Raw genomic sequence first — 20,697 nt, forward strand, 5'->3', positions numbered from 1 at the left:
GTTCTGGAAAGAAGATTCAAGCAATTTCCTCTTCTTTAATGAAACATCAGAAATGACGTGTTCCACGTGTATTGCATGAATAATTGCTAAAATAAATTTTGTCATGGTTCAACAATTTCTTAAAGTTCCTAAATAAAAGAACGAAATACTTTAGGAGAACACACATTAATGATTTTTTAAAGATCAAAGCTCAATAAAATAATACTTTTCGACTGTTCGTGGGGAGACGCGATCACGAGGAAGCGTGCTAATGGGGTGCCAATAAATTCCCGTTAGGATTAGTTCATCGATATTATAAAATGATCGAATCTCTGTTTTGTTTAAGATAGTAGAGATGGTTGAACTGATCATAACATTGATGTGACAGGTTACAATATACACTTTATTCTAAAAACTTTGTAGGCATAAATATTTACATTCGGTGTGCTTAGATACAAGATAAACAGATGACTGATGATGATGATAAAAATATTGACTGGTCTACGCACGAAAAACCGGTTAAAAGATGTTGAATGATCAAAATATTTTTGTTTTTCTTTTGTTTGGAAGTTGACTACAATCAATTTTCATTGTGAATTAGAAGTAAACTATTCTGGCGTGGTACTATGTCGTGTTTAATAAGTGTTTATCGTATGTTTGATTCTAGTTCACTCTAATGCTTAAATCTAAAGGGTAATGTCCTGTTAGCCTGCGAATCTGATCCGTTGTGTCAAATAATTGAGTAACTAGTAGGTTTTGGTGGTTGTTAACTCTCATGTTATATCTATTATTACATTTGGATATTTCTTCTTTAACTGTGTATCATACAAAGGTGCATCTATTAAGGATCTCAGAGATTTCGATTGGAATCATTGAAGAATTTTTATGTAGGAATTAGGTCCAAACAGGTTTTAATACGATCTTATAAAGCATTAATTTATTCTGCACGTTTAAGTTGGAACGTTTTCCAATGAGCCACTAGAATTTTTTACATTTTGATTTAGGTTGTTTTGATTTATTAACGATGTGTCGTTTCCATGTCGTTCTTCTGTTCAGAATCATGTCCAGATATCTGACGGAATCTTTGTTCGAAATTAAAATATTGAAATTAAATTACTTATGATCACCTGTGAACAGGTTGGTTTTCGCAGCGTGAAGGTTATATAACTGGATTTATTTTCATTTCTTTTGAAGCACCATCTCTGGTACCACTTTTCCATAGAGTCGAGACCTCGCTGGAGAGGAGAGGAGGCAATTATCGGGTCTGAGTAGGATGCTAGTAAAGCTGTATTAGCATTAGAAAATATCGCTATGGTTATCTCTGTTAACCCCTTAATCTACGATTTATGTTCGAGAATTTTGCGCCGAAAACGAAAACAAGTTATTATATATTATATTATATATTATGTTTGATCCGATCATCGTACTACGAGCTATGCCCGTAATATTTACGTTTGGACCGATCATCGTACTACGGGCTATGCTCGTAGTTGCAGGTTAAGGTGTTAAACTTGGTAAATCGGCAGATATGCCAGCTTCTATTGCAAATGTTGCGGTTATAGCGTCTAAGTATTTAATCATGAACGGCTTATTGGTTAGATATAATATTAAGATGGAGTAGTGAATGTGTGGTAGGATTTTCTTTAGTTTGAATAAAAGTCTTTCGTGCCACACTTTGTCGAACGCCTGTTGAATGATCAAAAGATAGAAAAGTAAAGTTCGGTGATGATGCTGTCGCAGAGGAAAACTATTGCTGGGTGTTGGTCGCTCCACCATCGGTCGCTTGCGGGTGGAAATGACCGTTGAAAATGGGAAAACGCGACTTTCCCATTTTTACCTGATGTAACAATAATCATAAGGAACGTCTCGACTTGAATATGTCTTGTAACAATTAAGGGTCCTAATGGTACAATACGAATGCTTTGTTTCGTGACAGTTCTTAAGGATTATTACTAATTACATTTGGACAGATAATGGCCGCCTCGACCAAGCAATAGATTCTGATTTACGTAAAAACTTAGCGGATGTAATAAATACATTAATTACATGTTAATAGACTTGCAAATTTTTGTGGAGTTTCGTATTTTTATGAAGGAAGTTACATATAAATGAAGGTTTATTTTGCACTCATAGGACAGAATATTATAGCAAGTGTTTCACCATGGATACTCATGAATCTAATTTTCATTCATGAATTTTTAATTGTTATGGCGATTTTTACCATATACAGCGGTCACAAGCCCTAGAATGCGAACGACGGCCGGTCCAAAGTACGAAGTTTACGGCAAAAACATCGGAATATCGGATGAGACGAGGCAAATTTCTAACAATATTAACTAGTTACCGATACGAATAGCCCATTCGACGTATCGTAAACCTTATCACCGAGGCCCGATACAGGTAACCACTAAGTGATCGGTGTGCGTACACCCCCTTAGCACTTGCCCTTCCTCGTACCGTAGTATCAGAGTGGCGTCGACTTCGAGAAAAAGAATATCCGACTAAAGAGAAGGTAAAGGCTTACATTTCCCTCAACATAAGAAGCAAGCGTAACGAGTTTCGAGAACGATTTATTACAATGAAACATTCCGCGAAATATTATCTAGCTTTTGTATTTTCTGTATGTAACGTTAGGTGCCTCCCTACACAAATCAGATGTCTACACACCCTTATAATCTTTAGGACCCACTATAAATCTTGGCATTTTCATAGTTAAGATTCTTTAGACCAAGCAAGTATCTTATTAGGTGAAATGTTCCTTAAATTTATTGTCCACTCCGGGAACTTAGGAAAAACTTGGCTCTCCTGTTAGCCTTCTTTCCGCGGCGACTAGACTTTCCTTACCCACCAAACTTTTCCTTCGCCAATTAGAAGCAATGACTGTTGCCCTCACTTTTTCAGTCAAACTGCCATCAACGAATCCGATGGTTCCGCGCATCGGACACACCCATCAATAGCTTTCCTCCGCTACAACATCATCGCCGAAATTCATTGATTCATCATCCTTAGATTAGGAAACATCTCTTGACTGCTTTTCTATTCATTAATCAGTCGCAAGTCTAACTTATATCTACACGTACAGCGCGTAACTATCTATATATACGAAGTTGTTGAAACACAGTGAATATTTTAATTCGTTAACCAAGTCTTATCATCAGTCCAACCACTCCTGATCAGTTTTCCTGTCAGGCTTATTTATAATGGCGTTATTAACGCTATACTGGTCTCTGTGTGGCATCTTCATCTTTTCGTCCCTGTTGGTTGCCGCTTATTTGTTCGTAATTCGGAAATACAATTACTGGTCTAAACGAGGAATCATACAACTTAAACCTACGCCCGTCGTAGGCAACTTCATGGACTGCATACTGTCAAAAAAATCGGGCGCACAATTTCTCAGTGATGCATACAATTATGACAAAGATTTGCCTTTGTTAGGTTTCTACATCTTCCACAAACCTTGCCTGTTAGTTCGCGATCCAGAACTCGCGAAGCACATTCTAGTGAAGGATTTTGAGTATTTCGCTGACAGGTACGCGACTGCGGATGAGAAAAATGATCGTCTTGGATACGCAAATATGATACTGATGAAAAATCCAGCATGGAAATCTCTCAGGCCAAAAATGACGCCGATTTTTACCCCGGGAAAGCTAAAGAAGATGTTCATATTAATGGCGATGATCGCTGACGACCTCGGAAAGTATCTCGATTCGCTGCATTTGGAGGGTAAGCCGCATTTTTAGTGCATTTACTTAATAATAGATGGAATATGTGAAATTGTTGTTAGCTCAATATACAGGGTGGTTGGTAACTGGTGGCACAAGCGGAAGGGGGATGATTCTACGCGAAAAAAGAAGTCGAAAATATAGAATAAAAATTTTTTTTTAATTTTTCTTTTTTTTTAAATTTTTCCATCGAGACAACGATCTACAGTGAGATCCGTTATAACGAGACGTGATAAAGTGCACATGACAGAATCACCCCCTTTCCGCTTGAACCACCAGTTACCAACCACCCTGTATATTTTTAAAATAATTATTCTTATTTAATAGAAATGTTTAACAAAATAAAAGTCAATTCTCTTGATGCGAGAGACTTCAAATTTTGCAACTATTGTTTCTTGATTAAAAATGCAACAATGCTAGTCACATCATAGGAAATCTAATATCTCTTTCAGGCGATGGAAAAGCAATAGAGTTCAAAGATATTTGCGCGAGCTTCGCCACCGACATGATCAGTGGCATTGCGTTTGGCTTAAAACTAAATTCGTTGGAGAATCCAAAAACACCGTTCCGTGAATGTGGCAGGAGGATCTTTGATGCTAATTACCAACGTAACATGGAGTTCCTTACCATAACCTTCATGCCTCAGTTATCCAAGTACCTTAAACCGAAGTTCTTTGGAAAAGCAGCGACTAACTTCCTCCGATCTGTTTTCTGGGATGTAATTGAACAACGAGTCGATTCGAAACAAAAGAGGAATGATCTCATTGATGTGCTGGCAGAGATCAGGGAGACATACAAGAGCGACGAAAGGTTGAAGAATTACAGTATGTATTTGCTGCAATATTTTACTAATTTCTATTAATGAAATTATGTATCAATCGTCGAAAATCAGAAATTTCGAATAACGAACTCTGTGAATTACGATTTCATATACAGGGTGGTTGGTAACTGATGGTACAAGCGGAAAGGGGGTAATTCTACGGGGAAAAAGAAGTCGAAAATATAGAATAAAAATTTTTTCTTTAATTTTTTTTTTAATTTTTTTAAAAATCTACAGTGAGGGCCGTTATAACGAGACGTGATAAAGTGCGTACTGAGCGAAAATTCAAAGTCGATCTTCTCGAAAACAAAGCCTCGAACGAAAAATTTTTATTTTATATTTTCGACTTCTTTTTTCGCGTAGAATCACCCCCTTTCCGCTTGTACCACCAGTTACCAACCACCCTGTATATCAATGACATCACTACTTCTTCCAATATAATTATATTCATGTCACAAATTGAAAATTATGCCCAAATATCTATATTTGCTAATTTACTTTCAAGTCATTTTCCAATCGTACTAAATATAATAGATCGATTTGCTGAACTTTTCCGATGATGTTTAATATGCATGTTCCAGACTTCGAGGGTGACGATTTAGTGGCACAAGCGGCCATATTTTTTGCTGCTGGTTTTGAAACGTCTGCTGCTACCATGTCTTTCACACTGTACGAACTTGCAAGGAACTCAGATGTACAGCAGACACTTAGGAAAGAGATTCTGGATGCTTTAGAGAAAACTGATGGTGAAATCACATACGATATGGTACGCCAACTATAAAAATATTAACGTAGAAACACGAGAGTGTTTCAAGCAATAGTATGTGAAAGAGGTTATAATATAGTTCTAAACATACTAAGAAATATAATGTTTTACAGATTACGACGCTACCATATCTGGATATGGTACTTTTTGAAACTCTTCGTAAATATCCATCTGTACCAAACTTGAATCGGGTTACTCTTGCCGATTACAAAGTGCCTAATTCCGATCTGGTGATAGAGAAAGGCACCCCAATATTCATTTCGATCATGGGTTTGCACTACGATTCGCGGTACTTCCCGGATCCGGAAAAATACGATCCACTCCGATTTACCGAGGAAGTCAAAAGTACCAGGCCAAGTTTCGCCTACTTGCCCTTTGGTGCGGGTCCCCGCATCTGCCTTGGTTAGTAAAATCTTCCGCAATATTTTCCAATATCTTTAACGCCAGAGCTATCGATGACAATCGTATGAAAGTAGAGTTAAAAGAATCGAAATGAAATACATATATGTGTAGAAATGTATACTTCAAGGACATAGGTACATACATGTGAAAATCAGTATTCGTTTCTTTAAACTGTACTTGCATTATTAACGATAAGGCATTTATTTTTTAACATAGGACAATTTGCAATCTTATTAATTAAGATCTACAAAATGCGATGTAGCACAAATTCCCGAATAGATAATTGATTAAGTTTGTATTCTTGTCACTGGTATGACTAAAAAGATGCAAGTAGCAACGTGTATCTTTAAACATTCTGTTGGCTGTTACTTTTAATCTTAATCTTTCACTTTTCGTTTCAGGTATGCGATTGGGACTCATGCAAGCCAAACTTGGAATCGTACAGATATTGAAGGACTACGAAATTTCACCTTGTGAAAAAACCAAAATTCCAATAGTTACAGATCCCAATGCAGTAATCTCGACAGCTTTAGGAGGAGTACATCTCAACATTCGAAAGACTACTGCCTCTGTTTAGACGAAGCCAAAGTTTTGCGAATCGCGTTATGCATTCCAATGTTCTACTTTGTTTGTGATAAGTTAGATATATTTTACTTCCGAATCGACGAAGTTCACGAAGTATAATCGTCATTTCTTTCTCGGAAGAAATGAATCTTTAGGTATTAAATATATTTTAAAATTGTAATCGTAAATGTCCAATAATTATAATTTTATGTATCTAAAAATAACTGAACTTATGTATCGTTAATTTATATCGAATGTAATATTAAATAATACGAAATCTCATATAATGACTTTATTTATTTAATGGATTTATTTACAGTGATTGAAACAGGGAAACGATGATTATTTAAGTAGAGCTTAATGTAGTAATATAACACAACTAATCGAGATCCAACTCTCAAGTCACAACTCACGGCTCGTGACTAACTCCAACTAACTTGCAACTAACTAACGACTAACGTTCTCCAAAAGATCCTTTGCCTGTCAGCACTTCCATTATATAATATAGAATATAGAAAATATAGAACAAAAATTTTTTTCTTTAATTTTTTTAATTAGATTACATTCCTAACATTATTTATCAATACATTTTACAAATATTTATTGAGCGATGAATGGAGCAATAAGTCGTAGAAATTTTTCTGTGAAATCTGACTCTAAATCTCCTGGATAACTTCGTAATTGAGAACCTCCATAGTATTTATTAGCAATGGAGATTATTCACCTGTTAATAATTTGTACATTTTTATTAATTTTAGTAATTTCACGAATTTGAATTATGGTTGAATATGAAATTATCACTTACGTTAGTTCTATTTCTAAAATATTACTACCTGCCTATATTACTGTATTTTTTATTATTATGCAGGTGAATAACGCCGAGGTTACACCGCTGCCTCTATCTTCATCGATAACACCTTTTCAACTATGCAAAAGATAATTCGTTGTAATAGATGATATAATATATGTTCTAGAATATGTAATTTAAGCAGATATGCTCTAGGTCATGATGGAAATATGGTAAAAAATATCTTTGCGCGAAATTATAGATTATTGACATTTATATGACCCAAACCCTTCTAATTTGTCCTGCTATTTGTCCCGCATTGTCTAGAAATGGGAATGTGATAAAAAGACACTTTCCAATATCTATACCTTGTTGCTGATTGTGAAAATTCAGTTTTCTATGCAATTTTTTCATTGTCTCATTCCATGGAAACCATTGGTCGAAATACTTCTTTACGATAATTGTATAATATTCAAAATGTTGGTGCTGTGGATAGAAATTTTATAATATGTCTCGTAATGTGTGAATAATGGCCGAGATGTTAATTATACATTACAAACAACTGATTACTTCGAAAAAACTATCTTACCAGTTAAGATGCCAATTCTTACCATTTGCTCGATGCTAAAATCTGCTGCGAGAATTTTTCGCAAATGGCACTTTGTCAACAAGCAATGATTCAGTGGTAATATTTCACAAGAGAGGGGAGACTACAAATGAGACGTATACACTATCACAGCGGACAATGCAAAGCTCACTCTCGTAATGTACATTACAAGCTTCGGAAATATTTTTTTATTTTATTTGGTATCTGTTACCTTATAGTGCTTGTGACTAGTCAAGAAATCGTTTCATAGCGGTACGTACGGTATTTTTCACTGCAACACACACCGCGGAATTAGATTATCTGTTCTATTTTTCTATTATTTTCTGGTAATTTTCCTCTTTTATTTTGCAAATTAGATTCAAATGTGTTCCTACTCTGTTTCACGAACTTATGTAAAGTGTAATATGTTACCTTTTCTTCCCTTTCTGAATTATTTACTCAGTTCTAATCGAGCAATATTTGCCGAATTACACCGAAATTTTACTGTTTGTATTCAATTAATGGGCATGCACGTGGAAAAGGAAGCAGAGTCCACCAAATCCGAACGATTATACGGATCAGTCACGGATACAATCATTGTACTTCTGTCACGGATTAAAAATATTCTTAAAGTTCCTAAGTAAGAAAACGGAAGACTTTAGGAGGACACATACTAGTGATTTTTTTTAATATCAAAGACCAATAAAATAATACATTAATTATATTACTAAACGCGCAAATGTTAGTGGAGTTTCGTATTTTTATGAACGAAGTTGCAAATTATGAGACGATGCCAATGTCTTACAACATTAACTAGTTGCCGATACGAATACCCCAATCGATGTATCGTAAACCTTGTCACCGAGACACGATCCTCTAGGTATCCGCTGGGTGGTCGAGATGCGTACACCCCCTTACCAGTCACCTTCCCTCGTTCCGCAGTATCAGAGTGGCGTCGACTTTCGGATAAAGAATATCCGACCAAAGGGAGAGTGGACGTCTACATTTCCCTCAACATAAGAAGCAAACGTGACGAGTATCCAGAGTGATTGTATTACCACGAAGCGTTCCACGAAATATTGTCGAGCTTTCGCATTTCTCTAAATCCATGATAATTCGCAATCCAAGAGGTGCTGATAAATATTATCTTCTGAGACCAACAAAAACATTCTTTCTTGTCAGGCTCATCTAAAATGGCGTTATTATCGCTATACTGGAGTCTGGATGGCATCCTCATCCTTTCGACCCTGATGGTTGCCGCTTATCTCTACATGACTCGTAAATTCAACCACTGGCCGAAACGAGGAATCACACAGCTCGCACCTATGCCTTTCGTAGGCAACTTTATGGACTGTCTCCTATCAAGAAAATCGGGCTCACTATTTGTCAAGGACGTATACGATTGCGGCGAAGGTTTGCCTTTGCTGGGATTCTACGTCTTCGACAAACCTTACCTCTTAGTTCGCGATCCAGAACTCGTGAAGTACGTTCTAGTGAAGGACTTCGACTATTTCCCTGATAAGTACGCGACTGCAGATGAGAAAGATGATCGTTTTGGATACGCAAATGTGGTCCTGATGAAAAATCCGGGATGGAAATCTCTTAGGCCAAAGATGACGCCGGCTTTTACCCCGGGCAAGCTGAAGAAAATGTTCGATATAATGTTAGTAGCAGCTGACGATCTTGGAAAGCATCTGGATTCGTTGCATTTGGAGGGTAAACCGCTTTTATAGTGCATTTACATAATAATAGATTAACATGAGAAACTGTTGTTAGATCAATATATATTTTTGAAACAATGATTCTCACTTAATAGAAGTGTTTAACAAAATTAAAAGTCAATTCTCTTGATGCGAGAGACTTCAAATTTTGCAACTATTGTTTCGTGACTAAAACTGCAACAATGGCAATCTAATATCTGATTCAGGCGATGGAAAGGTAGTCGAGTTCAAGGATATTTGCGCGAATTTCACCACCGATATGATCGGTGGCACTGCGTTTGGCTTAAAACTAGGTTCGTTGGAGAATCCAAAAGCACCGTTCCGTGAATATGGCAGGAAGATCTTCCATTCTAGTTTCCATCGTAACATGGAGTCACTTATCATATCCTTCTCGCCTCAGTTAGCCAAGTATCTCAAACCGAAGTTCTTTGGAGAAAAAGCGACTAACTTCCTCCGATCTGTTTTCTGGGATGTGATTGAACAACGAGTCGCTTCCGGTCAAAAGAGGAATGACCTCATCGATGTGCTAATCGAGATCAGGAAGACATACAAGAACGACGAAAATTTGAAGGATTACAGTATGTATTTGCTGCAATGTTTTATTATCTTCTATCGATGAAGTTATTTAAGAATCGCCAGAAATCTATGAATTATAATTTTATGCACATTCTTATTTCGTGAGCTCCCAACGAAACGGACGAAAAATAATTTCCTTTCAAGTTATTTTCCAATTGTACTAAATATGCTAGATCGTTTTGCTGAACTTTTGCGATGATGTTTAATTTGCATGTCTCAGATTTCGATGGTGACGATTTATTGGCACAAGCGGCCATATTATTTGCTGCTGGTTTCGAAACATCTTCTACTACCATGTCTTTCACACTGCACGAACTTGCAGTGAACCCAGATGTGCAGAAGACGCTTAGGGCAGAGATTCAGGATGCTCTAGAGAAAACTGATGGCAAAATCACATACGATATGGTACGGCAACTACAAAAACATTAATTTAGAAACGCAAATGAACAGTATGTGAAGGGGGTTATTATATAGTTGTAAACATTCTAAGAAATATAACGTTTTACAGATTACGACACTACCATACCTCGATATGGTAATTTCTGAAAGTCTTCGTAAATATCCAGCTGTAGCATACATGGATCGACTTACCCTTGCCGATTACAAAGTGCCTAATTCTGATCTGGTGATAGAGAAAGGCACCCCAATATTCATTTCGATCATGGGTTTGCACTACGATTCGCGGTACTTCCCGGATCCGGAAAAATACGATCCACTCCGATTTACCGAGGAAGTCAAAAGTACCAGGCCAAGTTTCGCCTACTTGCCCTTTGGTGGGGGACCCCGCGGCTGCATTGGTTAGTAAAATTTTCCGCAATGTTTTCCAATATCTTTAACGCCAGAGCTATCGATGGCAATCGTATGAAAGTAGTATTAAAAGAATCGAAATGAAATACATATATGTGTAGAAATGTATACTTCAAGGACATAGGTACATACATGTGAAAATCAGTACTCGTTTCTTTAAACTGTACTTGCATTATTAACGATAAGGTATTTATGTTTTAACGTAGGACAATTTGCAATCTCATTACTTACGATCTACAAAATGCGACGTGTGGAAATTTTAATCTCAACAGGCACTTTCTCATAGTAGTTATATGGCGAAATTACTTTTATCCCACTCAATCTTTAAAGAATCTTTACACGGCTCGAAATATCACACTGTGTGCATGACCTGCCTCGCCATAATCAAACGAATATAAAATTAAAACTAAAATAAGTAGACAAATTAGATGCATTAGCAGTTAAAAATTTGGTTTGACTTTCACATATCTTGTTATATTAGTATTACATACTAACATTTTTGTTAAGGAATCTGCATCTCTTTACTTTCAAATCTCTTTTGACTGCAGAACGTACATACGGTAAAATTAAACATCACCAGCTATATGCCGAAGTATGTTAGAAAACTGAAGAATACAATCAAACAGAAGTTTATTTCCTTTGCTAACACCTAGTTGAGAATAGACTACCAGAATGTAAATAAATATTTAATAACGCATTCCACTGTATGGCCTGCTAGACGAAATAATTTTGCCATCAGACATATTGACACAGTTGATGATTATTAAACAAATAGATTTCTACCGTAGCACACATTCCCGAATAGATAATTGATTAAGTTTGTATTCTTGTCACTGGTATGACAAAAAAGATGCAAGTAGCAACGTGTATCTTTAAACATTCTGTTGGCTGTCACTTTTAATCTTAATCTTTCACTTTTCGTTTCAGGTATGCGATTGGGACTCATGCAATCCAAACTTGGAGTCGTACAGATTTTGAAGGACTACGAAATTTCACCTTGTGAAAAGACCAAAACTCCAATTGTCCTAGATCCCAAAGGAATCATCACGACAGCTTTAGGAGGAGTACATCTCAACATTCGAAAGACTACTGTCGCTGTTTAGACGAAGCTAAAGTTTTGCGAATCGCGTTATGCATTCCAATTTTCTGCTTTGTTGTTTGATAAGTTAGATATATTTTACTTCCGAATCGACAAATTTCACGAAGTATAATCGTCATTTCTTTCTCGGAAGAAATGGATCTTTAGGTATCAAATATATTTTAAAATTGTAATCGTAAATGTCCAATAATTATAATTTTATGTATCTAAAAATAACTGAACCTATGTATTGTCAATTTATATCGAATGTAATATTAAATAATACGAAATCTTATATAATGACTTTATTTATTTAATGGATTTATTTGCAGTGATTGAAACAGGGAAACGATGATTATTTAAGTAGAGCTTAATGTAGTAATATAACACAACTAATCGGAATCCAACTCTCAAGTCACAACTCACGGCTCGTGACTAACTCCAACTAACTTGCAACTAACGACTAACTTTTTCTACCAAAACATCCTTTGCCTGTCAGCACTTCCACTATATATCTACATTGTAGTTCGATTGTAGCGAGATTTTTCTTATGATTATACACGATAGTATTGCGATAGGGTACATATGTTTTACGTAGAACAATTTGCAATCAGATTAAATAAAACATACAAAGATATATGTCACATGGCTGCGTCACTTTTGTCAGAAGGTAATCACATATATACGGTTTTGGATATTAAAATGTTGGCATGACTTTTGCGTTTATTCCTTGCTAAATGAAAGATCACATTCAACTATAAAAAAGACTGTTTATTATCTAAATCATACATATATTCTAATATACCATATGTATCTCTCATGCTCGATAATAATTCAGCATGTAACAATAGCGGTATAAGGAATAAGCATTTAAGCCAAAGATATCTTTCCATAGACGGGTTAAAAATTTAACAAATTGCAGATTACATTTTACATAATATTTATTAGCAATTGAGATTATTCACCTGTTAATAACTTGTACATTTTTAATGATTTTAGTAATTTCACTTGACACCTCACAACAAGAATGATGGTTGAATATGAAATTATCACGTATGTTACTTCTAAAATATTACTGCCTATATTACGACACTTTTTGCTATTAAGCAGGTAAATAACGCTGATACATTGTAACCTCCAACTTCATTGATAACACTTTTTCAATTATGCGAAAGATTATTCGTTATAATAGATGATATGATGTATGTTTTAGATTATGTACTTTAAGCAAATATACTCTAGGTCATGTTGGAAAAATGGTAAAAAATACCTTTGTGCGAAATTAGAGAATATTGTCATTTATATGACCCAATTCCGTATAATTTGTACCGCTTATTTTTCCGGATCTGGAAAGAGGAAAGTGATTGAAAGCAACTTTCCAATATCTATACCTCCTTACGTGTGGAAATACAATTCGATTGAGACAATTGAGCTTCCAATGCAGAAATTTTATAACACGTCTCTTAATGTGTGAGAATTAAGCAGTAGATTACCGCCGAGATGATTATTATACATTAGAAACAACTGATTACTTCGAAAAAACTATCTTACCAATTAAGATGCCAATTCTTACCATTTGCTCGATGCTAAAATCTGCTGCGAGAATTTTTCGCAAATGGCACTTTGTCAGCTAGCAATGATTCAGCGGTAAATTTTACAAGAGTGGGGAGATTACAAATGAGACGTATATACCATCACAGCTGACAATGCAAAGCTCACTCTCGTAATGTACATTACAAGCTTCGGAAATATTTTCTTATTTTATTTGGCATCTGTGACTAGTGAAGAAATCGTTTCATAGCGGTACGTACGGTATTTTTCACTGCAACACACACCGCGGAATTAGATTATCTGTTCTATTTTTCTATTATTTTCTGATAATCTTCCTCTTGTATTTTGCAAATTAAATTCAAATGTGTCCCTACTCTGTTTCACGAACTTATGTAAAGTGTAATATGTTACCTTTTCTTCCCTTTCTGAATTATTTACTCAGTTTTAATCGAGCAGTATTTTCCTAATTACACCGAAATTTTACTGTTTGTCTTTAATTAATGGGGATGCACGTGGAAAAGAAAGCAGATTCCACCAAATCCGAACCATTATACAGATCAGTCACGGATACAATCATTGTACTTTCACTAAAATGCTTTTTGAGAAAATGATTTACATTTACGTTTTATCTATTCTTCTATTTGAACAAACTATGTCCATCTCATAGAATATAGTTTTCTTAAATGGTATTCCCTTTCTAATATTCTCCGCTCCTTGATGAAAACTCTAATCTTGAATCATTCCACGCGAGAGACCAGAATATTCAATACTCTGTGCCAGCGAATTACTCGTTGATTAAATAATATACAATTGTGTTCAAACAGAAAGCCGATTCTATTATTATATTTCATGTTCTTTATAAAAACATTAAAAAAGTGTTCCTACTAGATTAATAATTGAAAAAATAGGTTTTGTCATAGGTCAACAAGTTCTTAAAATTTTAAAACAACTGACATTAGTGATTTTTTTTAACCAGAGAATGATAACATATTTCATTTATTGTATGTTAACAGACCTCCAGATATTTGTGCAATTTCGTATTTTTATGAATGACATTAAACACAAATAATGGTTTATTTTACATTCATTAAATAAAATATCAATACCCAAGATGCAAACAGGGGGCTGACCGAAGTACAAGGTTTGCGACGAAAACGTGACGTCGAATTTTTAGACGCTCCGGGCAAATTATTTACAACATTAACTTATTGCTGATATGTATACCCCAATCGACGTTCCATAAACCTTGTCACCGAGGTTCGATCCTCTAAGTAGTCGCTGAATGATCGGAGTGTGTACATCCCCTCAGCATTTGCCCTCCCTCTTACCACAGTATCAGAGTGGCGTCGAGTTTGAGAAAAAGAATATCCGACTAAAGGGAAGGTAGACTCCTAGATTTCCCTCAACATAAGAAGCAAGCGTAACGAGTCTCGAGGACGATTGTATTACAATGAAGCATTCCGCGAAATATTGTCCAGCTTTTGCATTTCTCTAAATCCACGATAATTCGCAATCCAAGAGGTGCTGATAAATATTATCTTCTGAGACCAACAAAAACATTTTTTCTTCTCAGACTCATTTAAAATGGCCTTATTAACGCTATACTGGAGTCTGGATGGCATCCTCATCCTTTCCACCCTGATGGTTGCCGCTTATCTCTACATGACTCGTAAATTCAACTACTGGTCGAAACGAGGAATCAAACAGCTTGCACCTACGCCTTTCGTAGGCAACATCATGGACTGCCTTCTGTCAAGAAAATCAGCCTCGGAATTTCTCAAGGACGTATACGATAACGGCAAAGGTTTGCCTTTGCTGGGATTCTACGCCTTCGACAAACCTCACCTGTTAATTCGCGATCCAGAACTCGCGAAGCACGTGCTAGTGAAAGACTTCGATTATTTCCCTGATAGGTACGCGATTGCAGATGAGAAAGATGATCGTATTGGATACGCAAATATGATACTGATGAGAAATCCAGGATGGAAATCTCTCAGGCCAAAGATGACGCCGATTTTTACCCCGGGAAAGCAGAAGATAATGTTCGATTTAATTTTGGCGGTCGCAGACGATCTTGGAATGTATCTCGATTCGTTGCATTTGGAGGGTAAACCGCTTTTTCAGTGCGTTTACATAATAACATAAATAAATAACATAATAAAACTGTTGTTAGTTCGATATATATTTTTAAAACAATGACTCTCACTTAAGAAAAATGTTTAACAGAATTAAAAGTCAATCCTCTTGATGCGAGAGACTTCAAATTTTGCAACAATCGTTTCTTGATTAAAAATGCAATAATGCAAGACACAACATAGGAAATCTAATATCTGTTTCAGGCGATGGAAAAGTAGTCGAGTTCAAGGATATTTGCGGGAATTTCATCACCGATATGTTCGGTAGTATTGCGTTTGGCTTAAAAGTAGGTGCGATAAAGAATCCAAAAACACCGTTCCGTGAATATGGCAGGAAGATCTTCCATTCTAATTTCTATCGTAACATTGAGTCACATATCATATCCTTCTCGCCTCAGTTAGTCAAGTATCTTAAGCCGAAGTTACTTAGAAAAAACGTAACTAACTTCTTCCGATCTGTTTTCTGGGATGTGATTGAACAACGAGTCGATTCCGGTCAGAAGAAGAATGACCTCATCGATGTGCTAATCGAGATCAGGAAAACATACAAGAACGACGAACATTTGAAGGATTACAGTATGTATTTGCTGCAATGTTTTATTATCTTCTATCGATGAAGCTATTTAAGAATCGTCAGAAATCTATGAATTATAATTTTATGCACATTCTTATTTCGTGAGCTCCCAACGAAACGGACGAAAAATAATTTCCTTTCAAGTTATTTTCCAATTGTACTAAATATACTAGATCGTTTTGCTGAACTTTTGCGATGATGTTTAATATTCATGTTTCAGACTTCGAGGGTGACGATTTAGTGGCACAAGCGATCATGTTTCTTATTGCTGGTACTGAAACATCTTCAACAGCCATTTCTTTCACACTGCGCGAACTTGCAATGAACCCAGATATACAGAAGTCACTTAGGGCAGAGATTCACGATGCTCTGGCGAAAACTGATGGCAAAATCACATACGATATGGTACGGCAACTACAAAAATATTAAATTAGAAACACGAGAGAGGCATATGGATAGTATGTGAAAAAGGGTTGTAATATAATTGTAAACATACTAAGAAATATAATGTTTCACAGATTATGACGTTACCATACCTCGATATGGTAATTTCTGAAACTCTTCGTAAATATCCATCTGCAGCACACTTGGATCGAGTTACCGTTGCCGATTACAAAGTGCCTAATTCCGATCTGGTGATAGAGAAAGGCATCGGTATATTCATTTCGATAATGGGTTTACACTACGATTCGCGGTACTTCCCGAATCCGGAAAAATACGATCCACTCCGATTTACCGAGGAAGCCAAAAGTACCAGGCCAAGTTTCGCCTACTTGCCCTTTGGTGGGGGACCCCGCGGCTGTATTGGTCAGTAAAATTTTCCGCAATATTTTCCAATATCTTTAACGCCAGAGCTATCGATGGCAATCGTATGAAAGTAGTATTAAAAGAATCGAAATGAAATACATATATGTGTAGAAATGTATACTTCAAGGACATAGGTACATACATGTGAAGATCAGTATTCCTTTCTTTAAACTGTACCTATATTATTAACGATAAGGTACTTATTTTTTACGTAGGACGATTTGCAATCACATTATATAAGATCTACAAAATGCGATGTGTGGAAATCTTAATCACAACAGGCACTTTCTCACAGTAGTTACATGGCGAAATCACTTTTATATTTTATATTACTTACTTCTTATATTATTATTACATACGAATATTTTTATTAAGGAACCTGCGTCTCTGCTTTCAAATCTCTTTTGACTGCAGAACGTGCATACGGTAAAATTAAACATCACCAGCTATATGCTGAAGTATGTTACAGTTACAGGGGACGACTAGAAAATTTGAAAACGGACGAATACAATCGAACAGAAGTTTATCTCCTTTTTGCACCAGTAGTTGAGAAGAAACTACCAGAATGTGAATAAATATTTAACAACGCATTGCACGGCATTATCTATTAAACATATGAATTTGGTACAGTTTACCACGTTCTATTATCAGACAAATCCATACAGTTTATGATTATTAGACAAATGGAGTTCTACTGTAACACACATTCCCAAATAGATAATTTACTAAGATCCTACTCATGTTACTTTAACATGTTATTCATATTATAAGAAAGATGCGAGTACCAATGTGTATCTTTAGACTTTCTGTTGATGATTTCTTTCTTTTACTCTTCGTTTCAGGTATGCGATTGGGACTCATGCAATCCAAACTTGGAGTCGTACAGATTTTGAAGGACTACGAAGTTTCACCTTGTGAGAAAACCAAAACTTCAGTGGTCCTAGATCCCAAAACAATCGTCACGACAGCTTTAGGAGGAGTACAACTCAACATTCGAAAGATTACCACTGCTGCTGATTAGACGAAGCTAAAGTTTTACGAATCGCGTTATGCATACCGATTTTTTGCTTTGTTTGTGATAAGTTAGATATATTTTATTACCGAATCGGTGAAGTTCAACAAGTAACATCCTCATTTCTTTAGATATTAAGTATATTTTATAATCGTAATCCTAAATGCCCGAAAATTGTAATTTCAAATATCTGAAAATAATTAGATTTATTTGATCGTATTAGATAATACGAAATTATCTTTCTGTAAATTTGTGGTATCCTGGCGAGGAAAATATTGCATGCAGAGGAAACACATTTAATTTTGTTTCACTTACGCGGTCACATGTATATATTTATTTCATTCACTTATTCTCATTTACAAAAGAGACTAATCGGCCGGTTGGCCGCCACGTGGCCAGTGCATGACCGCCGCTTAACTTACAATTAAATCTCTGTAATATATTATTACGACACCTTAGAATCAAGTTGGAATGGCGAATACCATGCGGTATCCCGGCACCTTGTTCGTAGCCATTGTTCGACGATGGCGTTCGATACGCGTATTAGTCACGGTAATCTGTGGCATAATTCTGCCCATTCTGATCATTTGTATCGTGTCAGTTTCTAGAGCGAAGCGTCGAATATCCACGAATGGTCGAGTATGATTTTCTTGATTCTCGATTCTACGCTATCGAGTGTAAGTTTCGGAGAACACCTGCGCGGGATTTTAATAGTCTTGCTTTTGTTAGCTTCCGAATATTAAGAGGTAGCTTCTTCGTTTCTTCGTTCGATATAATATCATATGAGCAGAATAGCGATCGATCGTCATAATCGAACAAGGTATGTACGTACATACTTACGAACGTCGGGCATGCTTGAATTTGTTTCACGATACTTTTACACACATAATAACTATACAATTCATCGTTTACAATATCTGTGATAGTAACTCGCCAGCGAGCATAGCCGTTATTTCACGTCCTCCGTTCCATAATCCTTTTTCACCAGGTAAATATACGTTATACATACATCTAGAGCCGTTTTTGTTCGTACGCCATTCGCATCTCTCGACCCATTTCTTCGAATGAAAACTTTCCTTCCCCTGACTTCGAATCAGTATAATTTTCCAGATCTGGATGCAGTTATATTAACTCAGAGAACAGTATATTAATCTGCTAAACCGCACAAGGTCATCGTTATAAAATCACATTGATGCCACGTCGATTCGTCTACACTGATCTTAACCCCTTCCCGTGCCATTTAGTTCGACGAAACTCTGGCCCAAGCGGTAGACATCGACGCGCGCTAAACAGACCAGACTGATGCTCGTAGACAGGAACTAACATTCAGTCGCGATCGTAACGGGCGAAAAAACAGTCCGCGAGCTCGGCTTGTTATGTTTAAGTTTGGCCCAAGTATCTGGTCGCGAGTCAGACTCGCGATATTCGTATTTGCGCCAAAATCTTCATCGCGAGTCTGACTCGCTAAAGCACGGGAAGGGGTTAACGTAACGTCATTCAGTTTACATCTATCGTTTACTCGGTTTTCGGAGTCACGTGAACTTGCAATTCAAATAGCACACGAGAAACACGAGGAGAAGCGTAGTGCTAGGAACTTCCTTCCGTTTTTTCTGACGATTGCATATTTTAACCAGAATAATTTACTCGAGTTTAGAAATTACATTATATTAATAATCATACGTTTACAAATTTTTAACGTCATGTTTAATTAACTTGCTCCTTGTCGAAAACAATGTTTCATTAGTCATAGCCAGATGATAAACATACGACACGCTGGTAGCTGTTGCTTTAATTACAAAATAACATTTCTACTCGGAGCTAATGTAATCTATGGAGTCTCCAGAGGCTGCTAGCCTGTCGAGTTAATTAAATATTTCGCAGTGACATATTACTTACAACGTTAATTCATCGAGTTGATATATCGCGGTTGTGTCTCTTCAAATAAATTATTCATATTTACCTATCGTTTACTATTCGAAATGCTCATCTTCAGCTTGACAGTTATACGAAAATATTTCGCCAATTTGCCATAGAATTTACATATTCGTGTCTATATCATTAATTTTCGTCGTTCGTTTCTTCTCTATCTTATCTCGGTAAAGCTTTGGAGGAAAACATATCGAGCAAACGAAGTACGTGATACAAAAGTTTCTGAAAATTTATAGAAGTACATTCGATCCGAAGATTAAGATTAATCTTTTCTAGAAGGCAAATTATTATTCACGAAAGAGCGTTTACATCGGTGCATTTCGATAATTGATATTGCTCTGCCATTTTACTAGCAGTCTCACCGCTAAAACTGACGATCGGTTTCCTTTTCGGTTTCCATTATACATGTAAAAATTGTTAACTCGTAATTTAAAGTTATTTAGTCGTTAATTAAACTATGTAATTATAAAATATAGGAAACTATGATTTTCTCATTAGTAAATCTAATGAAAGATGAATTGAAGATACGTTTTTAGGTATTACCGTGTAGAAACAAACATATCCATTGCGAACGTGAATGTTCATCGCGAAATGATCGTGTTTTAGACGTTACAAACGCATGGAATAGTCGAAGCACGTAAAATTAGGATACTAAGGAAGAGTATAATAGGAGAACATAATGATCGTTCGAGATTTTAGGTTGATGGGACCGAATGTGTCCTGGGAATGTCGATTTTATTGAATCAACTAAATAGGACTGGAAATTAGGAAAAGGAAGAACGTGGAAATGTTAGTGTATGTACAAATATCAAGGATTTTCTCTACCAAAATCTTACTTTACATTTTTCTTAATTATGAATAATCATCGGTCCCATATTACA

At 36.0% G+C, this 20,697-nt stretch overlaps 2 protein-coding genes and 1 long non-coding RNA gene across 3 annotated transcripts; 2 read left to right on the forward strand and 1 right to left on the reverse strand.

Annotated features, from left to right (window-relative positions):
* Positions 1–1,019: 1,019 nt before the first annotated feature.
* Positions 1,020–12,108, forward strand: LOC117163757 (uncharacterized). The gene is made up of 11 exons (XM_076622275.1): positions 1,020–3,702; positions 4,154–4,525; positions 5,103–5,287; positions 5,401–5,689; positions 6,091–6,260; positions 6,333–6,408; positions 8,782–9,342; positions 9,554–9,925; positions 10,144–10,328; positions 10,432–10,720; positions 11,658–12,108. The coding sequence occupies exons 1-11, from the start codon at positions 3,180–3,182 to the stop codon at positions 11,831–11,833; spliced, it is 3,198 nt and encodes a 1,065-aa protein (XP_076478390.1). The 5' UTR covers positions 1,020–3,179; the 3' UTR covers positions 11,834–12,108.
* LOC143303295 (uncharacterized) lies at positions 6,786–7,792 on the reverse strand. Its single transcript, XR_013059458.1, has 4 exons — positions 7,652–7,792; positions 7,409–7,526; positions 7,059–7,178; positions 6,786–6,977 (listed from the first exon to the last, which is right to left on the reverse strand). It is a non-coding gene; the product is annotated as an uncharacterized LOC143303295 (long non-coding RNA).
* Positions 12,109–13,491: 1,383 nt separating the features above from the next.
* LOC117163756 (cytochrome P450 6k1-like) lies at positions 13,492–18,106 on the forward strand. Its single transcript, XM_033346400.2, has 6 exons — positions 13,492–13,611; positions 14,933–15,466; positions 15,699–16,070; positions 16,289–16,473; positions 16,587–16,875; positions 17,718–18,106. The coding sequence occupies exons 2-6, from the start codon at positions 14,944–14,946 to the stop codon at positions 17,894–17,896; spliced, it is 1,548 nt and encodes a 515-aa protein (XP_033202291.2). The 5' UTR covers positions 13,492–13,611; positions 14,933–14,943; the 3' UTR covers positions 17,897–18,106.
* Positions 18,107–20,697: the final 2,591 nt, after the last annotated feature.

This window comes from Bombus vancouverensis, chromosome 10 (assembly GCF_051014615.1).
Source record: "Bombus vancouverensis nearcticus chromosome 10, iyBomVanc1_principal, whole genome shotgun sequence".
NCBI lineage: Eukaryota > Metazoa > Arthropoda > Insecta > Hymenoptera > Apidae > Bombus > Bombus vancouverensis.